The 18076-nt window shown below is 37.5% G+C and overlaps 1 protein-coding gene and 1 pseudogene across 2 annotated transcripts in view; both read left to right on the top strand.

Annotated features, from left to right (window-relative positions):
- Tmlhe (trimethyllysine hydroxylase, epsilon) overlaps nt 1-18076 on the top strand; it is a 174827-nt gene that overhangs the window by 90854 nt on the left and 65897 nt on the right. For both annotated transcript variants that reach the window (XM_006535854.4, NM_138758.2), the window contains exon 3: nt 7789-7965. In XM_006535854.4, coding sequence (XP_006535917.1) covers nt 7789-7965 — 177 coding nt within the window. The remainder of the gene's footprint in view (nt 1-7788; nt 7966-18076) is intronic.
- LOC100862337 (RAD9-HUS1-RAD1 interacting nuclear orphan 1 pseudogene) lies at nt 8461-9446 on the top strand (annotated as a pseudogene).

Consider the following 18076-nt stretch of genomic DNA (forward strand, 5'->3'; position numbering starts at 1 on the left):
CCTTAGCCTCAGCAGACTTTTCAGACAAGGGCAAAAAGTAGCCACATTCTTCACCAAAATACCACAAAAACAGTCTTTATGCCACATACTGAAATTCTCCTTTGAAATCTCTTGGGCCAAGTCAACACTGTTCAAATTACTCCCAGCAACAAAGTTTTCCATATTCCTTCTAGGATGACCCATTAAGCCCCATTTAAAGCATTCCACTGAGTTTCAAATCCAATGTCCAAAAATCAACATTTTTTTCCAATAAAAGCATAGTCAGGCCTATCACAGCAATACCCCACTCCCAGTAACAACCTCTGTATTAGAGTTCTCTAGAGTCACAGAACTTATGGATAGTCTCTATATAGTAAAGGAATTTATTGATGACTTCAACCTTCAGTCCAATTCCCAACAATGGTTCAGTAGTAGCTGTGAATGGAAGTCCAGGGATCTAGCATTTACTCAGTCCCACACAGCAAGCAGGCTAGGGAGCAAGAGCAAGACTCCCTTCTTCCAATGTCTCCAGCAGAAGGTGTAGCCCAGATTAAAGGTGTAGCCACACCTTTAATCCCATATGATCTTGAACTCAGAGAATTCCCTGTCTTAATCTTCTGGAATCCATAGCCACTATGCCTCAAGATCGCTATACCAAGATCCAGATCAGAAACTTCTATCTCCCAGCCTCCAGATAAAGGTCACTGGTGAGCCTTCCAATTCTGGATAGTAGTTCATTCCAAATATAGTCAAATTGACAACCAGGAATAGCCACTACAGGTGTCATTTCCCTAATTTCTTTCTCTTCCTACTTATCATTTGTATAAAGGAAGTCTATTGATTTCTTTGAGTTAGTTTTTTTCCAAATTTTTATTAGATATTTTCTTAATTTACATTTCAAATGCTTTCCCAAAAGTCCCCTATACCCTCCCCTGCCCTGCTCCCCTACCCACCCACTCCCACTTCTTGTCCCTGGCATTTCCCTGTACTGGGGCATATAAAGTTTGAAAGACCAAAGGGCCTCTCTTCCTAATGATGGACAACTAGGCCATCTTCTGATACATATGCAGCTAGAGACAAGAGCTCTGGGGGGTACTGGTTAGTTCATATTGTTGTTCCACCTATAGGGTGCAGACCCCTTCAGCTCCTTGGGTACTTTTTCTGGTTCCTCCATTGGCGGCCCTGTGTTCCATCCGATAGATGACTCTGAGCATCCACTTCTGTATTTGCCAGGAACTGGCATAGCCTCATACAAGACAGCTATATCAGGGTCCTTTCAGCAAAATCTCGGTGGCATATGCAATAGTGTCTGGGTATGGTGGCTGATTATAGAATGGACCCTGGGGTGGGGCAGTTTCTGGATAATGTCCACCCTTTTATCTTAGCTCCAAACTTTGTCTCTGTAACTCCTTCCATGGGTATTTTGTTCCCCATTCTAAGGAAGAATGAAGTATCCACACGTTGGTCTTCCGTCTTCTTGATTTTCTTATGTTTTACAAGTTATATCATGGACATTCTAAGTTTCTGGGCTAATATCCACTTATCAGTGAGTGCATATCAAGTGACTTCTTTTGTGATTGGGTTACCTTACTCAGGATGATATCCTCCAGATACATCCATTTGCCTAAGAATTTTTAGGCTCACTTGTATATATATATATTGAAGTCATCAATAAATTCCTTTACTATATAGAGACTATACTATATAGAGACTATCCATAAGTTCTGTGACTCTAGAGAACTCTAATACATAATCATATCATCTGCAAATAGTGATATTTTGACTTCTTCCTTTCCAATTTGTATCCCCTTGAGCTCCTTTTTTTGTCTAATTGCTCTGGCTAGGACTTCTAGTACTATATTGAATAGGTAGGGAGAAAGTGGGCAGCCTTGTCTAGTCCCTGATTTTAGTGAGATTGCTTCAAGTTACTCTCCATTTAGTTTGATGTTGGCTACTGGTTTGCAGTATATTGCTTTTATTATGTTTAGGTATGAGCCTTGGATTCTGATCATTCCAAGACTTTTATCATGAATGGGTGTTGGATTTTTTTTCAAATGCTTTCTCAGCATCTAACAAGATGATCTTTTTTTTTTTTAATGTTTGAGTTTGTTTATATATTGGATTATGTTGGTGGATTTCTGTATATTAAACCATCCCTGCCTCCCTGGAATGAAGCCTACTTGATCATGATGGATGATTATTTTGATGTGTACTTGGATTTTGTTAGTGAGAATTTTATTGAGTATTTTTGCATCGATATTCATAAGGGAAATTGGTCTGAAGTTCTCTATCTTTGTTGGGTCTTTATGTGGTTTAGGAATCAGAGTAATTATGGCTTCATAGAATGAATTGGGTACATTACCTTCTGTTTCTATTTTGTGGAATAATTTGAGGAGAACTGAAATTAGATCTTCTTTGAAGGTCTGATAAACTCTTCACTAAACCCATCTGGTCCTGGGCATTTTTTGGTTGGGAGACTATTAAATAAGTCTATTTCTTTAGGGGGGGATATGGGACTGTTTAGGTCATTAATCTGTTCCTGATTTAACTTTGGTACCTGGTATCTGTCTGGAAAATTGTCCATTTCATCCAGGTTCTCCAGTTTTGTTGAGTATAGCCTTTTGTAGTAGAATCTGATGGTGTTTTGGATTTCCTCACGTGCTGTTCTTATGTCTCCCTTTTCATTTCTGATTTTGTTATTTAGAGTAGTATCCCTATGCCCTCTAGTTTTTCTGGCTAAGTGTTTACCTATCTTGTTAATTTTCTCAAAGAACCAGCTCCTGGTTTGGTTGATTCTTTGAATAGTTCTTTTTGTTTCCACTTGGTTGATTTCAGCCCTGAGTTTGATTATTTCCTGCTGTACTCCTCTTGGGTGAATTTGCTTCCTTTTGTTCTAGAACTTTAGGTGTGCTGTCAAGCTGCTAGTATATGCTCTCTCTAGTTGAGTTAGTTTTATATCCAGCCACTTTGCTAAAGTTGTTTATCAGCTGTAGAATTTTTCTGGTACACTTTTTAGGGTTGCCTATGTATACTATCGTATCATTTGGAAGTCGATACTCTCACTTCTTTGTCAATTTGTATCCCCTTAGTATCCTTTTTTGTCTTATTTTTCTAGCTAGAACTTCAAGTACTGTATTGAATAGATACGGGAAGAGAAGGCAGCCTTGTCTTGTCCCTAATTTTAGTAGGATTGCTTCAAGTATCTCTCCATTTATTTTCATGTTGGCTGTTGGTGTGCTATACATTGCTTTAATTATGTTTAAGTATTGGCCTTTAGTTGCTGAACACTCCAGTAGTTTTAACATGGAGAAGTGTTGTATTTTGTCAAATGCTTTTTTGGCATCCAAGGAGATGATCAGGTGAATTTTTTTCTTTGGGTTTGTATATATAGTGGATTCATTTTTATAGATTTTCATATATTGAACCAACTATGCATCACTGGAATGAAGCCTACATGATCATGATGAATGATCATTTTGATGTATTGTTGGATTTGGTTTGTGAGAATTTTATTGAGTATTTTTGTATTGATATTCATAAGCATAATTGTTCTGAAGTTCTCTTCTTTTTTGGGTGTTTGTGTGGTTCAGGTATCAGAGTAATTGTGACTTCGTACAATGAATTAGGTTGTGTTCCTTCTGTTTTTGTTTTATGGAATAGTTTGAGGAGTGTTGGTATAACTCTTCTTTGAAGTTCTGGTAGAATTCTGCACTAAAGCCATTTGCCCTGGTATTTTTTGTTTGTTTGTTTGTTGTTGGGAGGTTTTTAATACTTATTCTATTTCCATAGGGGATATGGACCTGTTTGGATAGTAAACCTGTTCTTGATTTAACTTTGGTACTTAGCTTCTGTCTAGAAAATCATCCATTTCATCTAGATTTCATTCATTTTCCAGTTTTGTTGAGTATAGGCTTTTGTAGTAGGATCTGATGATTTTTTAGTTTCCTCGGTTTCTGTTGTTATGTCTCCCTTTTCATTTCAGATTTTGTTAATTTAAATACTGTTTCTGGGCCCTTTAATTAGTTTTGCTAGAGGTTTATCTATCTTGTTGATCCTTCTCTTTCTTTCTATTTGGTTGATTTTTGCCCTGAGCTTGATTATTTCCTGCTCCTCTTGGGTGTGTTTGCTTCTTTTCATTCTAGGACTTTCAGGTGTGCTGTTAAATTTCTAGTGTAGGATCTCTCCAATTTCTTTACAAGGGCATTTAGCACTATAAATTTTCTCTTAGCACTGCTTTTATTGTGTTCCATAAGTTTGGGTATGCTGTGTTGTCACTTTCATCGAAATCCAGGAAGTCTTTAATTTCTTTATTTCTTCCCTGAAAAAATTATCATTGAGTAGAGACTTGTTCAGCTTTCATGTGTATGTGAGCTTTCTGATGTTTTTCTTGTTATTGAAGTCTAGCCTTAGGCCATGGTGATCTGATAAGATACGTAGGATTATTTCAATCTTCTTGCATCAGTTAAGGCTTGTTTTTTGACTGATTATATGGCCAATTTGGAAAAGGTACCATGAGGTGCTGAGAAAAAGGTGTATTCTTTTGTTTTAGGGTGAAATGTTCTGTAGATGTTTGTTAAATCCTTTTGGATCATAAGTTCTATTAGTTTTACTGTGTCTCTGTTTAGTTTCTGTTTCCATGATCTGTCCATTAGTAAGAGTGGGGTATTGAAGTCTACCACTATTATAGTGTGGTATTCAATGTGTGTTTTGAGCTTAAGTAAAGTTTCTTTTATTAATTTGGGTTCCTTTCCATTTGGGCATATATGTTCAGAATTGAGACTTCCTCTAAGTGGATTTTTTTCTTTGATGAATGTAAAGTGTCCTTCCCCATCTCGCTTAATAACTTTTAGTTGAATTAATAACTTATTTGAAATTCTATTTTATTGAATATTAAAATGGCAACTCTCTCGTTTTTCTTTAGACCATTTGCTTGGGAGACTTTTTCTAGCCTTTTAATCTGAGGTAGTGTCTGTCCTTGTCACTGAGGTGTGTTTCTTGTATGCATCAAAATGCTTGCATATCCAATCTATTAACTTATGTCTTTTTATTGGGGTTTTCCTTTTAGAATCCTCAATTTGGTTCTGTCATGGAATTTTTGGTTTCACCATCTATGATTGTTGAGAGTGTTACAGGGTATAGTAGCCTGGGTTGGCATTTGTGTTCCCTTAAGTTCTGCATGACCTCTGTTCTGGTTTTTAGTGTCTCTGTTGGGAAATAATGTGTAATTCTGATAAGTCTGCCTTCATATGTTACTTGGACTTTTTCCCTTACAGCTTTTTTTTAATTAGGTATTTAGCTCATTTACATTTCCAATGTATTACCAAGAGGTCCCCCATACCCACCCACCCCCACTCCCCTACCACCCACTCCCCCTTTTTGGCCCTGGCGTTCCCCTGTACTGGGGCATATAAAGTTTGCGTGTCCAATGGGCCTCTCTTTCCAGTGATGGCCGACTAGGCCATCTTTTGATACATATGCAGCTAGAGTCAAGAGCTCCGGGGTATCCCTTACAGCTTTTAATATTCTTTATTTTGTTCTGGGTGTTTTATTATGTGACAATACGATTTTCTTTTCTAGTCCAATCTATTTGTTGTTCTGTAGGCTTCTTGTGCATTAATTGCCATCTCTTTAGGTTGGGGAAGTTACCTTCTATGATTTTGTTGAAGACATTTTGTGGTCCTTTGAGGTGGAATCTTCACTCTCTTCTATTCCTATTATTCTTACACTTGATGTTTTCATTGTGACCTTGATTTCCTAGATGTTTTAGGTTATGAGTTTTTTATGTTTTGAATTTTCTTTGACTGTTGTGTCAATATCTTCTAAGATATCTTCTATACCTGAGAGTCTCTTTTCTGTCTCTTGTATTCTGTTGGTGCTGCTTGCATCTGTAGCTACTGACCTCTTTCATAGGTGTTTCATTTCCAGAGTTGCCTCCATTTATGTTTCCTTTATTGTTTCTATTTCCACTTTTAGGTCTTCAACTGCTTTGTTCAATTCCTTCACCTGTGTTTTCCTTTTTTATTTTTTTTATTTTAAGGGATTAATTTCTTTCCTTTTTAAATGCTTCTACCTGTTTACCTGTGTTTTCCTGTATTTCTTTCAGTGTATTATTTATATCCTCCTTAAAAGACACTATTATCTTCATTAGATAGGGTTTTAGGTCAGCATCCTGGTTTTCAGGGGTGTCAGGGTATCCAGGCCTTGCAGTGGTGGGAGAACTGTGTTCTGATAATGCCAAAGTATATTAGCTTCTGTTGCTTACCTCTTGCCATATGATTATCTCTGATGTTAACTGGCCTGGGTGTCTCTGTCTGGAGCCTGCCTCCTGTGTCATTGGGTTGCTGCAGGTTTCCTAGAAGACCTGTGGCCCTGGCTATAGCCGATGTTCTGGGAGGCCTTCAGACTGTTTGGTCTTCAGAGGGGCAGACAAGCTGCTGATCTGTTGTCCTGCATGCAGCAGATCTCCTGGGACGTTTTCAGACTCTGGATTCTGGTGCCCTGGGTGCAGCAGATCTCCTGAGAGGTCTTCAGACTCTAGGTTCTGATGCCCTGGATGCAGCAGATCTACTGAGAGGCCTTCAGACTGTGGGGTTTTCAGGTGGGCAGACAAGCTGATGATCTGCCCCATTCGAGAAGGGAGGTGGAGTTTGAGTGGAGGAGATGGGTCCTGCATCTGATGGGATCCTCAGGGTTCCCAGCTGCTGCGATTATTTGGGAGGGTCCCTTACCTGTTGCCCTGGGTACAGCAGATCTCCTTTAGACTGTGTGTTATTCAGAGGGGCAGACAAGTGCTGATCTGCCCCAGTGGAAGGTGCAGGCCGGAAGGGGAATGGAGTTTAAGTGGAATGGATGAATCCTGCATCTATTGGGCTCCTTGGGTTTGCCAGCTGCTGCTTACCTGTTGTCCTGGGTGCCCTGAGAGGCCTTCAGACTGTGGGGTTTTCAGAGGAGCAGACAAGATGATGATCTCCAGTAGTTGACTTTTTAAATAATACAGTGAATTTTCTGTTCTCAGTTTTTCCAATGCCTCTTATATAGAAGTCAGTCTTTCTTGTGCTGTTATAAAATTACACCTTTTTCTATACCATATTTCTATGTACTTATGGTTCTAGTTGGAAGTAGCATCCTGTTTTCTTGATCTATTCTAATAATATATTTAAAACTATAATTTTATAATGTGCTTTTATAGCTGGTATCTCATACTTTTTAAAAAATTTACTTTATGTTTTTTCAATATGGGTTTTGGAATTACCTTGTATAATATGTGAAAATCTTTAAGATATAGATTGCTACTACATGAAATTTGTGCATAACGTTCTAGAATTTATCTCTTTCCAGCTTTGAAATCTCCTGTCTGTAAACATGGTATTTCAACATGTTGGTTTCCTTTAAATCTTCTAGAACAGTTTTATAGATTTCTTCATATTACTTTTTTATATTTTATTTCCAAACATATTCCTGTTGCTTTTGTAAATTTCACTTAATTTTTGCGTTCTCTAAATAAGTAAACTGATATGTAGGAATGTCATTTACTTTTTTTCTATTCTAATTTTTTCATAACCTCAACATAACTGAAGAATTGCTAAAAATAACTATGAAAACACGTTGTACAATTTTTCCTACTCTGAGCTTTTCATACTCTTATGTGTTTTATTTACCAAAATCATACCATTTGTATAGTATTTTTGACAAATGACAAGGTTGCTATTCTTACTTGATTAGTAAAAGTCTTTTAGAAAGAATATTTTTGACTTTTTGTGTTTAGTTTTCTTAAATAAGTATTTCTGTTAAATCTGCTCTTTCCCCTAGAACTGCAATATGCTGGCACTGTGATGCGCTTTGATTATGTCTGGCTTCGAGACCATTGCCGCTCAGCATCATGCTATAATTCTAAGACTCACCAGCGGAGCCTGGACACTGCCAGTGTGGATTTATGTATTAAGCCAAAGACAGTTCATCTGGATGAAACTATGCTCTTTTTCACTTGTGAGTATACAGGAGATTTGGATTTCTTTGAGGTATTATTCTAAAAACCAATGATTTTTATGAAAACAGGGTTTGGCTTTTTAAAAAATAGGGATTTTTCAGTTAGTTTTTCCCCTTGATTTAGAAACAAGCACAATACCCTTTTAATATTTTTTTTTTTTTTGTTACGGCTGGCATCATACTTCAATTTGAAACAGGATAATCTCTAAGATAAAAACTTTGCAAGGTTATCTGTTTTCACCACTTTTTTTTTTTTGTTTTACCTTGTTTTTGTTTTTTTTTTTTGTTGTTGTTGTTTTATTTTGTTTTTGAGACAAGGTCTTGTAATATATCCCTGCCTATCTTTAAATTCACTGTGTATCATACTGACCTCAAACTAGTTATTATCCTGCCTTGGCATCCTAAGTGCTTTAGTTGTAGATAGAAGAATTAACATTCTTATTTTTTTTATATTGGCACGGGGCGGGGGGGAACATTGGGGTCACGTAAGTCAGCACCTGCAGATCTCCGGATTCTGAACCTAATGCTTGGGGTCCTGAGGAGTGGTGGCCATGGCCGGGAGTGTGGGCATGGTTTACAAGTGGACCCTGACCCAGACCAGAAAAGCAACCTGCATCATGTGTTTACCAACTGTTCTTCTTTTACCTATTGATGCCTCCCAAAAAGAGATATAGACAACCCAGAAAGCCCAGCTGCTATTCCACCAACAGCCACTTGGAGGGCCCCAAATACCATTATGAATCTTGCCTGCAGCCCATTACCCACACTGTTAAGTTGCCCAGCAAGCCCTTTGATCAGAGCACCATAACTTCCTGGGTACTACCTCAGTTTGATACAACAGTAGAAAGCCAGAAGTATCACCTAGACCAGGCAAGATGCCCAACTCAGAGATCTACCTGCAAGTTTCCACATCTAACCTTTGAGAGTTCAGTCTTACAGTTCAGAGACATTGTTGCTATCTAACCCAGAGCAGCCCCAGAACTCAGAAAAAGGACATACCCAGAAGGCCTTTATTGCCATTGTTCAGTCCCCAAAGTGGTGGAGAACTGTCAGTGCATGTACCTCAAAGCTTACCTCATGTGTTCATACCACCTGACATCCAGACCCTGGGGTCTTCTGTAAGAGAAGATCCCATTTCTCTAGACCAGAAGGAAAACAGTCTTCCAAGCTGCATCCTTGTCTCTAGGACTCCCAGCAGCCCAGGAGCTGGGGCTTGTTCTGGTCAAGGACACCCCTGAGGAAAAGTATGGGATTAAGGTCATGTGGATCGGTAGAAGGCACCTGTTTGCTTACCTTATAGAGAGAGGGAAGCTGAATAGAAGAAGCCAGTTCCTTGTGAAGATCTGACTGGACTACACAGGCTTCAGTTCATCCCAGAACTGCTGTGGGGAGATTTCTCAAGTCATTTCTGGTTTGAAAGGATGAAATGGGATGAACAGCAATAGGAAAACGACTTAGCCAGAGGCCTAGAGTTGGAATTCCCCATTTCTTAATAAGCTTTCCTTTTTCACTACCTCTGGTAGGTGGTAGGCTAGAGAAGAGATTGAACCCTTATTAAAGTAGGCTGTAGAAAAAAAAATGCCTATTGGCTTCTCTAACCTTCTCCTGGACATTATAAATTTCTATACCAAAGGAAGAAAAGACGTTTAAAATTAAAGATATAAAGGAAGAAAGGAAAAACTCAACCAACACACTACCTAAGATGTGCAAGTCCGAGAAAAGAAAAAAAAATTACAAAAACAAACAAAAAAAATCTACTACAGCATGTCCCCTCCACAAACAGCCAATCATATAATGGCACCTAAATGTAAATGACCTGGAAAAACTTCCAAAGAACTTAAAAGAATAATTACAACTATGTTCAAACAACTCAAAGACATGAATATACTCCAAAAGAACAAAAACAAAGATATGAATGAAATGCAGAAGTCAGCATAAGATACTAAAACATAATTTCACAAAAAGAATTGGTGAATAAAAGCCTAACTGAAAGAAAACTTTAAAAAGTTAAAAAACTCAGTGGAAAACCTTACCGACAGAATGGATCATGTAGAAAACAAAAGAATCAGGGAAGGAAGCGAGTGTAGAGAAATTAGATCACTCAGTAAAAGTCGAAAAGTTTTTTTTTTTTTTTAAATAAACAGGTAAAAGCTAGTGGAACAGGGAGTTTATTGTGAGGTTTTGTCTTTTAGTAATACCAGAAACTGCACTCCTAAAGTCTCACCAACATGACTGCTTGAACATGAGCTGAATAATACTATTGTTGTTAAGAATAGACATGTTAATATGTGTGAGGAAAAGCCCAGGAGGCTTCACCCCAACCAAAGTGCTAAGGCAACTAAGGAATGCTAAAAGTGGGAGAGGTAGTCTTCACCACAGAAGAGTACACCAACTGTTTATGCAATACATATATACATACACATAACATTATATAGACTAAGTATGTTATATTTATGTATTTAGAGAAATATACATATAAAAAAATGAAAAAAGCCATAAATTTGTGGGGTTTGCAGGAAGGAAAGGGAAGGGAGGAAATGAGGTAATTATTTTATAATATTATTATATATTATTATATATAATATATACTATATTAAAATATAATAAAAATTTAAAGAAATTGTGTGTGTGTGTGTGTGAATGAACAGGGCCTGGAGCGATGGATGGAGCAGTAGGTAAGAGCAGTTGCTGCCCTTGCAGAGGATGTAATTTAGTTCTAAGCATCCATATGCCAGCTTCCAACCATCTATAACACCAGTTCTGGGGGTTCAGAGCCGTATTTTAGCCTCTGTGAGCACCAAGCACAAACACAGTATGCTTGCATACATGCAGGCAAAATACACACACACACACACACACACACACACACACACACACAAATATATATATATATATATATATATATATATATATATATATATATATATTTGTATAATGTTATGTATATGCACAAACACATGCATGTGAAAATGGCAAAGCTCTGCAATAGTATAAAAACAAACAAAACAAAAAACCTAACTTTTGAATTGTGGGGTACAGCAGAATACATAGCAAAAGCATAGAGAATAGATGAAACTTTTCTAAACCTAGAGAATGAGATGCTCATTCAGGTACAAGAGTCGTACAGAACACCAAAGAGATCAGACCAGAAAAGAGGCTCCTTGTTGCATTTTGTACTGAAAATATTAAGAACACAGAATAAAGAATGGATATTGAAATTTTTGAGAGAAAAGTCATGTCACTTAAAAATGCAGGCCTATCAGAATAACATCCGGTTATTAGAAACTTAGCAGAGACAGAAAAGCTTGAAAACTATGTAGTCCAAGTTCTGAAACCAGAACTGTGAAACAAGACTACCATACTCAGCAAAACTATTAAAACTGAAGAAGTAAAAACTTTCCATGATAAAAATAGACTAAAGAAATTTATGACCACTAGGCCAGCACTACAGAGGATAATTGAAGGAGTACTTTAATCTGAAAAGAAGGATAATTATACCCAAGAGGTCACAAGTAAAAACAATTCCAGAAGAGTTAATTCAAAGAAGTTCAAGAAGACATCACAAAACATCAAAATGGCACAAATTATCACACAACTTTAAATAACCTCTTAATTTTTATGGTCCCAGTTACTCAATAAAGAAACACAGATGAGCAGATTGAATTAGAAGGCAGGATGCATCTTTTATTACCTTCAAAACCACACCTTACTTTACAGCAATAGAAACCATTGTAGGGTTAAGGGATGGGAAAATGTTGTCCAAGCAAACAGACAAGAAGCAAGCTTACAATCCCACCAGCAATGGAAGAGTACCTTCTGTTTCTATATTGTGGGCCCCTAATGGAGGAACTAGAGGAAATACCCAAGGAGTTGAAGGGGTCAGCAACCCTATAGGTGGAACAACAGTATGAACCAGCCAGTACCCCCAGAGTTCCTATCTCTAGCTGCATATGTATCAGAAGATAGCCTAGTTGGCCATCATTGGGAAGAGAGGCCCCTTGGTCTAGCAAACTTTATATGCCCCAGTTCTGTGTATGCCAGGGCCAAGAATTGGGAGTGGGTGGGTAGGGGATCAGGGCCTAGGAGGGTATAGGGGACTTTCGGGATAGCACTTGAAATGTAAATAAAGAAAACATCTAATAAAAAAAGAAGCAAGCTATTCAAATATCTGACAAAATAGACTTCAAATTAGAACTAGTTATAAGATATATGAAGGGTCACTTTATAGTCATTGAAGAAACTATCCACCAAGAAGTTACTAAATACATGCACCAAATACAGATACATTTAATTATATATATATATATATATATATATATATATATATATATATATATATATATTTATATATATACCATACTGTTATATCTTTGACGACAGATTAACTCCAACACAGTGATTATGGATGACTTTAATACCCCACTCTCAGAAATAGACAAGTCACCTGTTTAAAAAAAAAAACTAAAGAGAAAAGATCTGCAATTAAATTACATCATAAAATAAACATAAAATCAAAAGGAACCAACGGACATTTGAAGAACATTCCAACCAAATACTAAAGAGTATATCTTCTTTTCAGCTGCCCATGGATCTCACTCCAAAATTGACTACTTACTAGGATACAAAGCAAGTCTCCACAAATATAGGAAAACAGAGTCACAGTAGAATAAAGGTAGATACCAAGAGCAATAGAAACTACAGAAAGGACACAAAATCATGGAGACTAAACAACACAACTCTACTGAATGATATTGGTTAAAGGAAGAATTCAAGCAGGGAATTTAAAAATCCTAGAATTGAATGAAAATGGAAACACAATGTAACTGAATTTATAGTACACAATGAGGAAGAAAGTTTATAGCACTGAGTGCCTACATCAAACAAAACCTATAGAGATCTCAAATTAATAACTTGAAAGCCTTGGAAAAACAAAACAACAAAAACCCTACACCCCAAAATAGTAGATAAAAAGCAACAAGCAAAATCATGGATGAAATAGAAGCAGGGAAAAAATAGAATCAATAAAACAAAGAATTGGTTCTTTGAAAATATTAAAAAGTTTGACAAATTTTTTAACCAAATTAGTAGAAGAAAGAGACATAAATGAATAGAAGTAGAGACAATTAAAGGGGAGATGATACAGAAAATTCAGAGAATCATAAGGATATAAAACAAAAACTTAGATTATAGGAATGTGGAAAATCTAAAAGAAATAAATTAATTTCTAGATGCATAGGACTTCCAAACAAAATGTACATGAAGTAAATAATTTAAACAGACCTATAAGAAACAAATAAATAGAAACCATCATTAGAAATCTCCCAGCTATTAAAAAGTAACCCAGAATCAGATGGATTCAGAACAGAAGTCTACCAGACCTTCAGAGAAAAACAATACTCTTCAAATAATTCCATAAAATAGAAATGGAGGGAACATCCTCAAATTATTTTTATGAAACCACTAATAATTCAATAATAAAACCAGATAAAGATCCAAAAACATATAGGCCAATGTCTTTGATGAACACAATCATGAAATTTCTCAATAAAATACTTGTTAAATGAGCATGAGAAAAGAACATCCATCACAATCAAGTGGGTTTCAACCCAGAGATGCAGGTATGGTTCAACAAACATGTTAGTAAATGTAATCTGTCATAGAAATAGACTCAAGAACAGAAACCACATGGATCTTATTAGATGCAGAAAATAACTTTGATAAAATCAGGATGCAAACGATGCATCTCAAATTAATAAAGGCAATATACAAGTTAAAGCCATCATCTTATTAAAGAAAGAAACACTTCAAGTATTTCTACTAAAATCAGAAATAAGACAAGGATGCCCATTCTCTTGATTCCTGTTTAATATAGTACTTGACCTCACACCAGTCAGAATGGCTAAGATCAGGTGACATAAGATACTCAGGTGACATAAAATACTGGTGAGGATGTGGAGAAAGAGGAGCACTCCTCCATTGCTGGTGGGATTGCAAGCTTTTACAACCACTCTGGAAATCAGTTTGGTGGTTCCGCAGAAAATTGGACGTAGTACTACCTGAGGCTGCTATGAACATAGTGGAGCATGTGTCCTTATTATATGTTGGAACATCTTTTGGGTATATGCCCAGGAACTGTATAGCTGGGTCCTCAGGTAGAATTGTTTCCAATTTTCTGAGTAACCTCCAGATTGATTTCCAGAGTGGTTGTACCAGCTTACAATCCCACCAAAACTGAAGAGTGTTCCACTCCCTTACTAGCATCTGCTGTCACCTGAGTTTTTGATCTTAGCCATTCTGACTGGTGTGAGGTGGAATCTCAGGGTTGTTTTGATTTGCATTTCCCTGATGACTAAGGATGTTGAACATTTCTTTAGGTGCTTCTCAGCCATTTGGTATTCCTCAGTTGAGAATTCTTTGTTTAACTCTGTACCCCATTTTTAATAGGGTTATTTGGTTCTCTGGAGTCTAACTTCTTGAGTTCATTGTGTATATTGGATATTAGCCCTCTATCAGATGTAGGATTGGTAAAGATCTTTTCCCAATCTGTTGGTCTTCATTTTGTCTTATTGACAGTGTCCTTTTCCTTAAAGAAGCTTTTCAATTTTATGAGGTCCCATTTGTCAGTTGTTGATCTTAGAGCATGAGCCATTGTTGCTCTGTTCAGGAAATTTTCCCTGGTGCCTATGTATTTAAGGTTATTAAGACACTTTTAAAAAGTGAAGTAGATACCAGAGGATGGAACAATATTTCATGCTTATGGATTGACACTGTAAAATCCTACCAAAAGCAATCTGTAGCTTCCACAACCCCATCATAATTCCAATGCAGTTCTTCACTGAAAATGAAAAAAAAATCTCAAAATTCATATGGAAGCACAAAATAATCAGGATAGCCAACGTAATCGTGAACAATAAAAATGCTGCTAGATGTATCACCATCCGTGATTTTCAAGTTATAGTACAGAGCTACAGTAGTAAAAACATTGTGTTACTGGGGTATAAACAGGGCTGGAGAAGTATCTCAGTGGTTAAGATCAAATACTGTTCTTGCATTGGACTCAAATTTGATTCCCAGTATTTATTTTAAGTTTTTTTTTAAAGCTTTCAAGTTAATTTACTTTAAGTAAATTTAAGTTTACAAAAGCCTATATATAATTCAAGCTCTAGAGGACTTAATGCCTCAGTTTCACTCATGAACACACACACACACACACACACACACACACACACACACACACACGTACTAAAATAAAATGAACACTTAAAAATAGAGACATTCATTAGTGGAACAGAATTAAAAACCCAAATACAAGCCTATGTATCCAAAGACACATGATTTTTGACAAAGAGGCCAAAAAATACACACTGGAGAAGAAAACCAGACGCCGGTGCTGGTCAAATTGAATAGCTACATATAAAACTGGACAATATTTCTTTAAAAAAATTATGAAATGCTATTTATTTATTTATTTAAATTTTTTTATTAGATTATTTTCTTTATTTATACTTCAAATGCTATCCAGAAAGTTCCCTATACCCTCCCCCCCCCCCCGGCCTGCTTCCCTACCCACCCACTCCCACTTCTTGGCCCTGGCGTTCTCCTGTACTGGAGCATATAAAGTTTACAATACCAAGAGGCCTCTCTTCCCAATGATGGCCAGCTAGGCCATCTTCTGCTACATATACAGCTAGAGACAAGAGCTGGTTAGTTCATATTGTTGTTCCACCTATAGGATTGCAGACCCCTTCAGCTCCTTGGGTGCTTTCTCTAGCTCCTCCATTGGGGGCCCTGTGTTCCATCCAATAGATGACTGTGAGCTCCACTTCTGTATTTGCCAGGCATTGGCATAGCCTCATACGAGACAGCTATATCAGGGTCCCTTCAGCAAAATCTTACTGGCATATGCAATAGTGTCTGCATTTTTTACACAAAGCAATACATTAAGGATCTCAGCGTAGGACCTAATACCATGAATCTGATAGAGGGGAAAGTAAGAAATCCCCTTCAACTTAGAGACCCAGGAAGTGGCTTTGTGTGTGTGTGTGTGTGTGTTCAATACCTGGCTCTCCTGGAACTCACTCCATATACCAGGCTGACCTTGAACTCAGAGTTCCTCTTGCCTCTGCCTCCAAAGACTTGGTCCACCACTACCCAGCAGAAAAGTAACTTTCTGAATAGGACCCCAGGAGGGCAGCCATTAATACCAACAATTAGTAAATGAAACTTAAAAGATTCTGTACAGTAAAAGGCACTATTTTTTGGGTGAATGGCTAGCCTATAGAAGGAGAACAATTATTATGTGACAGAAGGTTAGTATCTAGAATATGCAAGGAATTAAAAAAGCTAAACACTAAGAAAACCAACCACCTAATTACAAGGTTGGAGCATGAATCTAAACAAACTTTCCAAAAGAAGATATAAAAATGGTTGATAAGTGGTTTTAACATTTCAATAATATTCAACATACTTAGTCATCAGGGAAATACTAAGTAAAACTACTTTGAGATTTCATCTTACCTAAATCATTACACCTAAGATTTTTTTAAAATTATATCAAGTGCAGTGATGGGTGTGTGTAAAGTATAACACTTTTTTACTATTGATGGAAGTACAAAACTGATGTAGTACTATGGAAATATATGGAGGTTCCTCAAAAATCTAGAAGTAAATCTCCAGTATTATTCAGCTATACAACTCCTTGACTCCTGGACATATATCCAAAAGACTCTCTCTCCTACCTCTGCACTACTGCACTATTCAATATAGCTAGGAGATACAAATAGCCCAGACATCTATTAGCTGATGATAACAAAAATGTGGTACATATGTACAACAGAATATTATTCAGTTGTAAAAGAAAATGAAATCACAGGTAAATGGAAATAGATATTCAGAGTCAGATAACTCAGAAAGACAAACACTGCATATTCTCACTTGTATGGATGCTAGCTTTGAATTATTACACAATTTGTTTTAAATTGGAGTAACTATAGAAGTCAGAAAACTAATAAATGGACATGAAAGTGGAAAATTTCAAGGGAACAGAGATAGATATCAGGTGACATGAAGGGGTAAAGAGTAATAAAAGAAGAGGAATGCTAAATGGGATAAGGAGTAGAACAGTCGGGTAGAAGGAGTAATGAGAGGAATAATTGACATTTGAAAAAAGCCATATGAATTTAAATCTGAACCTTGCTTTTCCTGTGTGTTTGGGTATCCAGGACTCACTGTGGTGGGAGTCCTGGGTTCTGATGATGCCAAGTAGTCTTGGTTTCTGTTAGTAAGATTCTTACATTTGCTTTTTGCCATCTGATAATCTCTGGTGTTAGATGTTCTAGCTGTCTCTGACTGGAGCTTGTTCTTACTGTGAGTCTGTAAGCCTGTGTCAGCACTCCTGGGAGATCAGCTCTCTCCTGGCAATACCAGTGCACAGAAGGCTGTGGAACAGCTCCACCTCCTGACAGCAGATGTAGGCCTATAGGACCCTGTCCCAGAAGCTCTGTTGCTTCTGTAGCCTGTTCACTCCTGAGTGGACCCTCCTTAGAGAGTCACCAGAGAGAAAATGGCAATCTCCCCTGAGTCCCAAGGGTTTCTCTGTGTAGCCCTGGCTGTCCTGGAACTCACTTTGTAGACCAGGCTGGCCTCGAACTCAGAAATCTGCCTGCCTCTGCCTCCCAAGTGCTGGGATTAAAGGCGTGTGCCACCACCGCCCCACTAAAAGTCCACTTTTAAGTGTGTCTCTGAGGGCTTTCTAGAGAGGTGCGATGGTGCCTAAGGCAAAAGACCTGCCTGAATATGAAAGACTCCATCCAAGAAGCTGAGGACCCTGTTGGAATTAAAGTGGCAAAGATAAGGCCATCCAGCACACACACACGCTCTGCACTTCCTGAGGGTGTTTGCTGCTGCTGTTACTGGGGGACATCAGACTCTACCTCCTTTAGCCTTTCCATACAGACTCAGCCTGCAACAACTGAGGAGCCCCAGCAACCCTGCCTCACACTGCCGTGTATCATGGATGCTCTTTGTTTTGAGGAGTACTTTTGAGGAAAACAGGGTATTTCTCTGAGGTGTATACCTTGCCTCCATTGCCTTTTCTTGAAGTATTGTAACA

This window comes from Mus musculus (assembly GCF_000001635.26).
Source record: "Mus musculus strain C57BL/6J chromosome X unlocalized genomic contig, GRCm38.p6 C57BL/6J MMCHRX_RANDOM_CTG2".
Classification (NCBI taxonomy): Eukaryota; Metazoa; Chordata; class Mammalia; order Rodentia; family Muridae; genus Mus; species Mus musculus.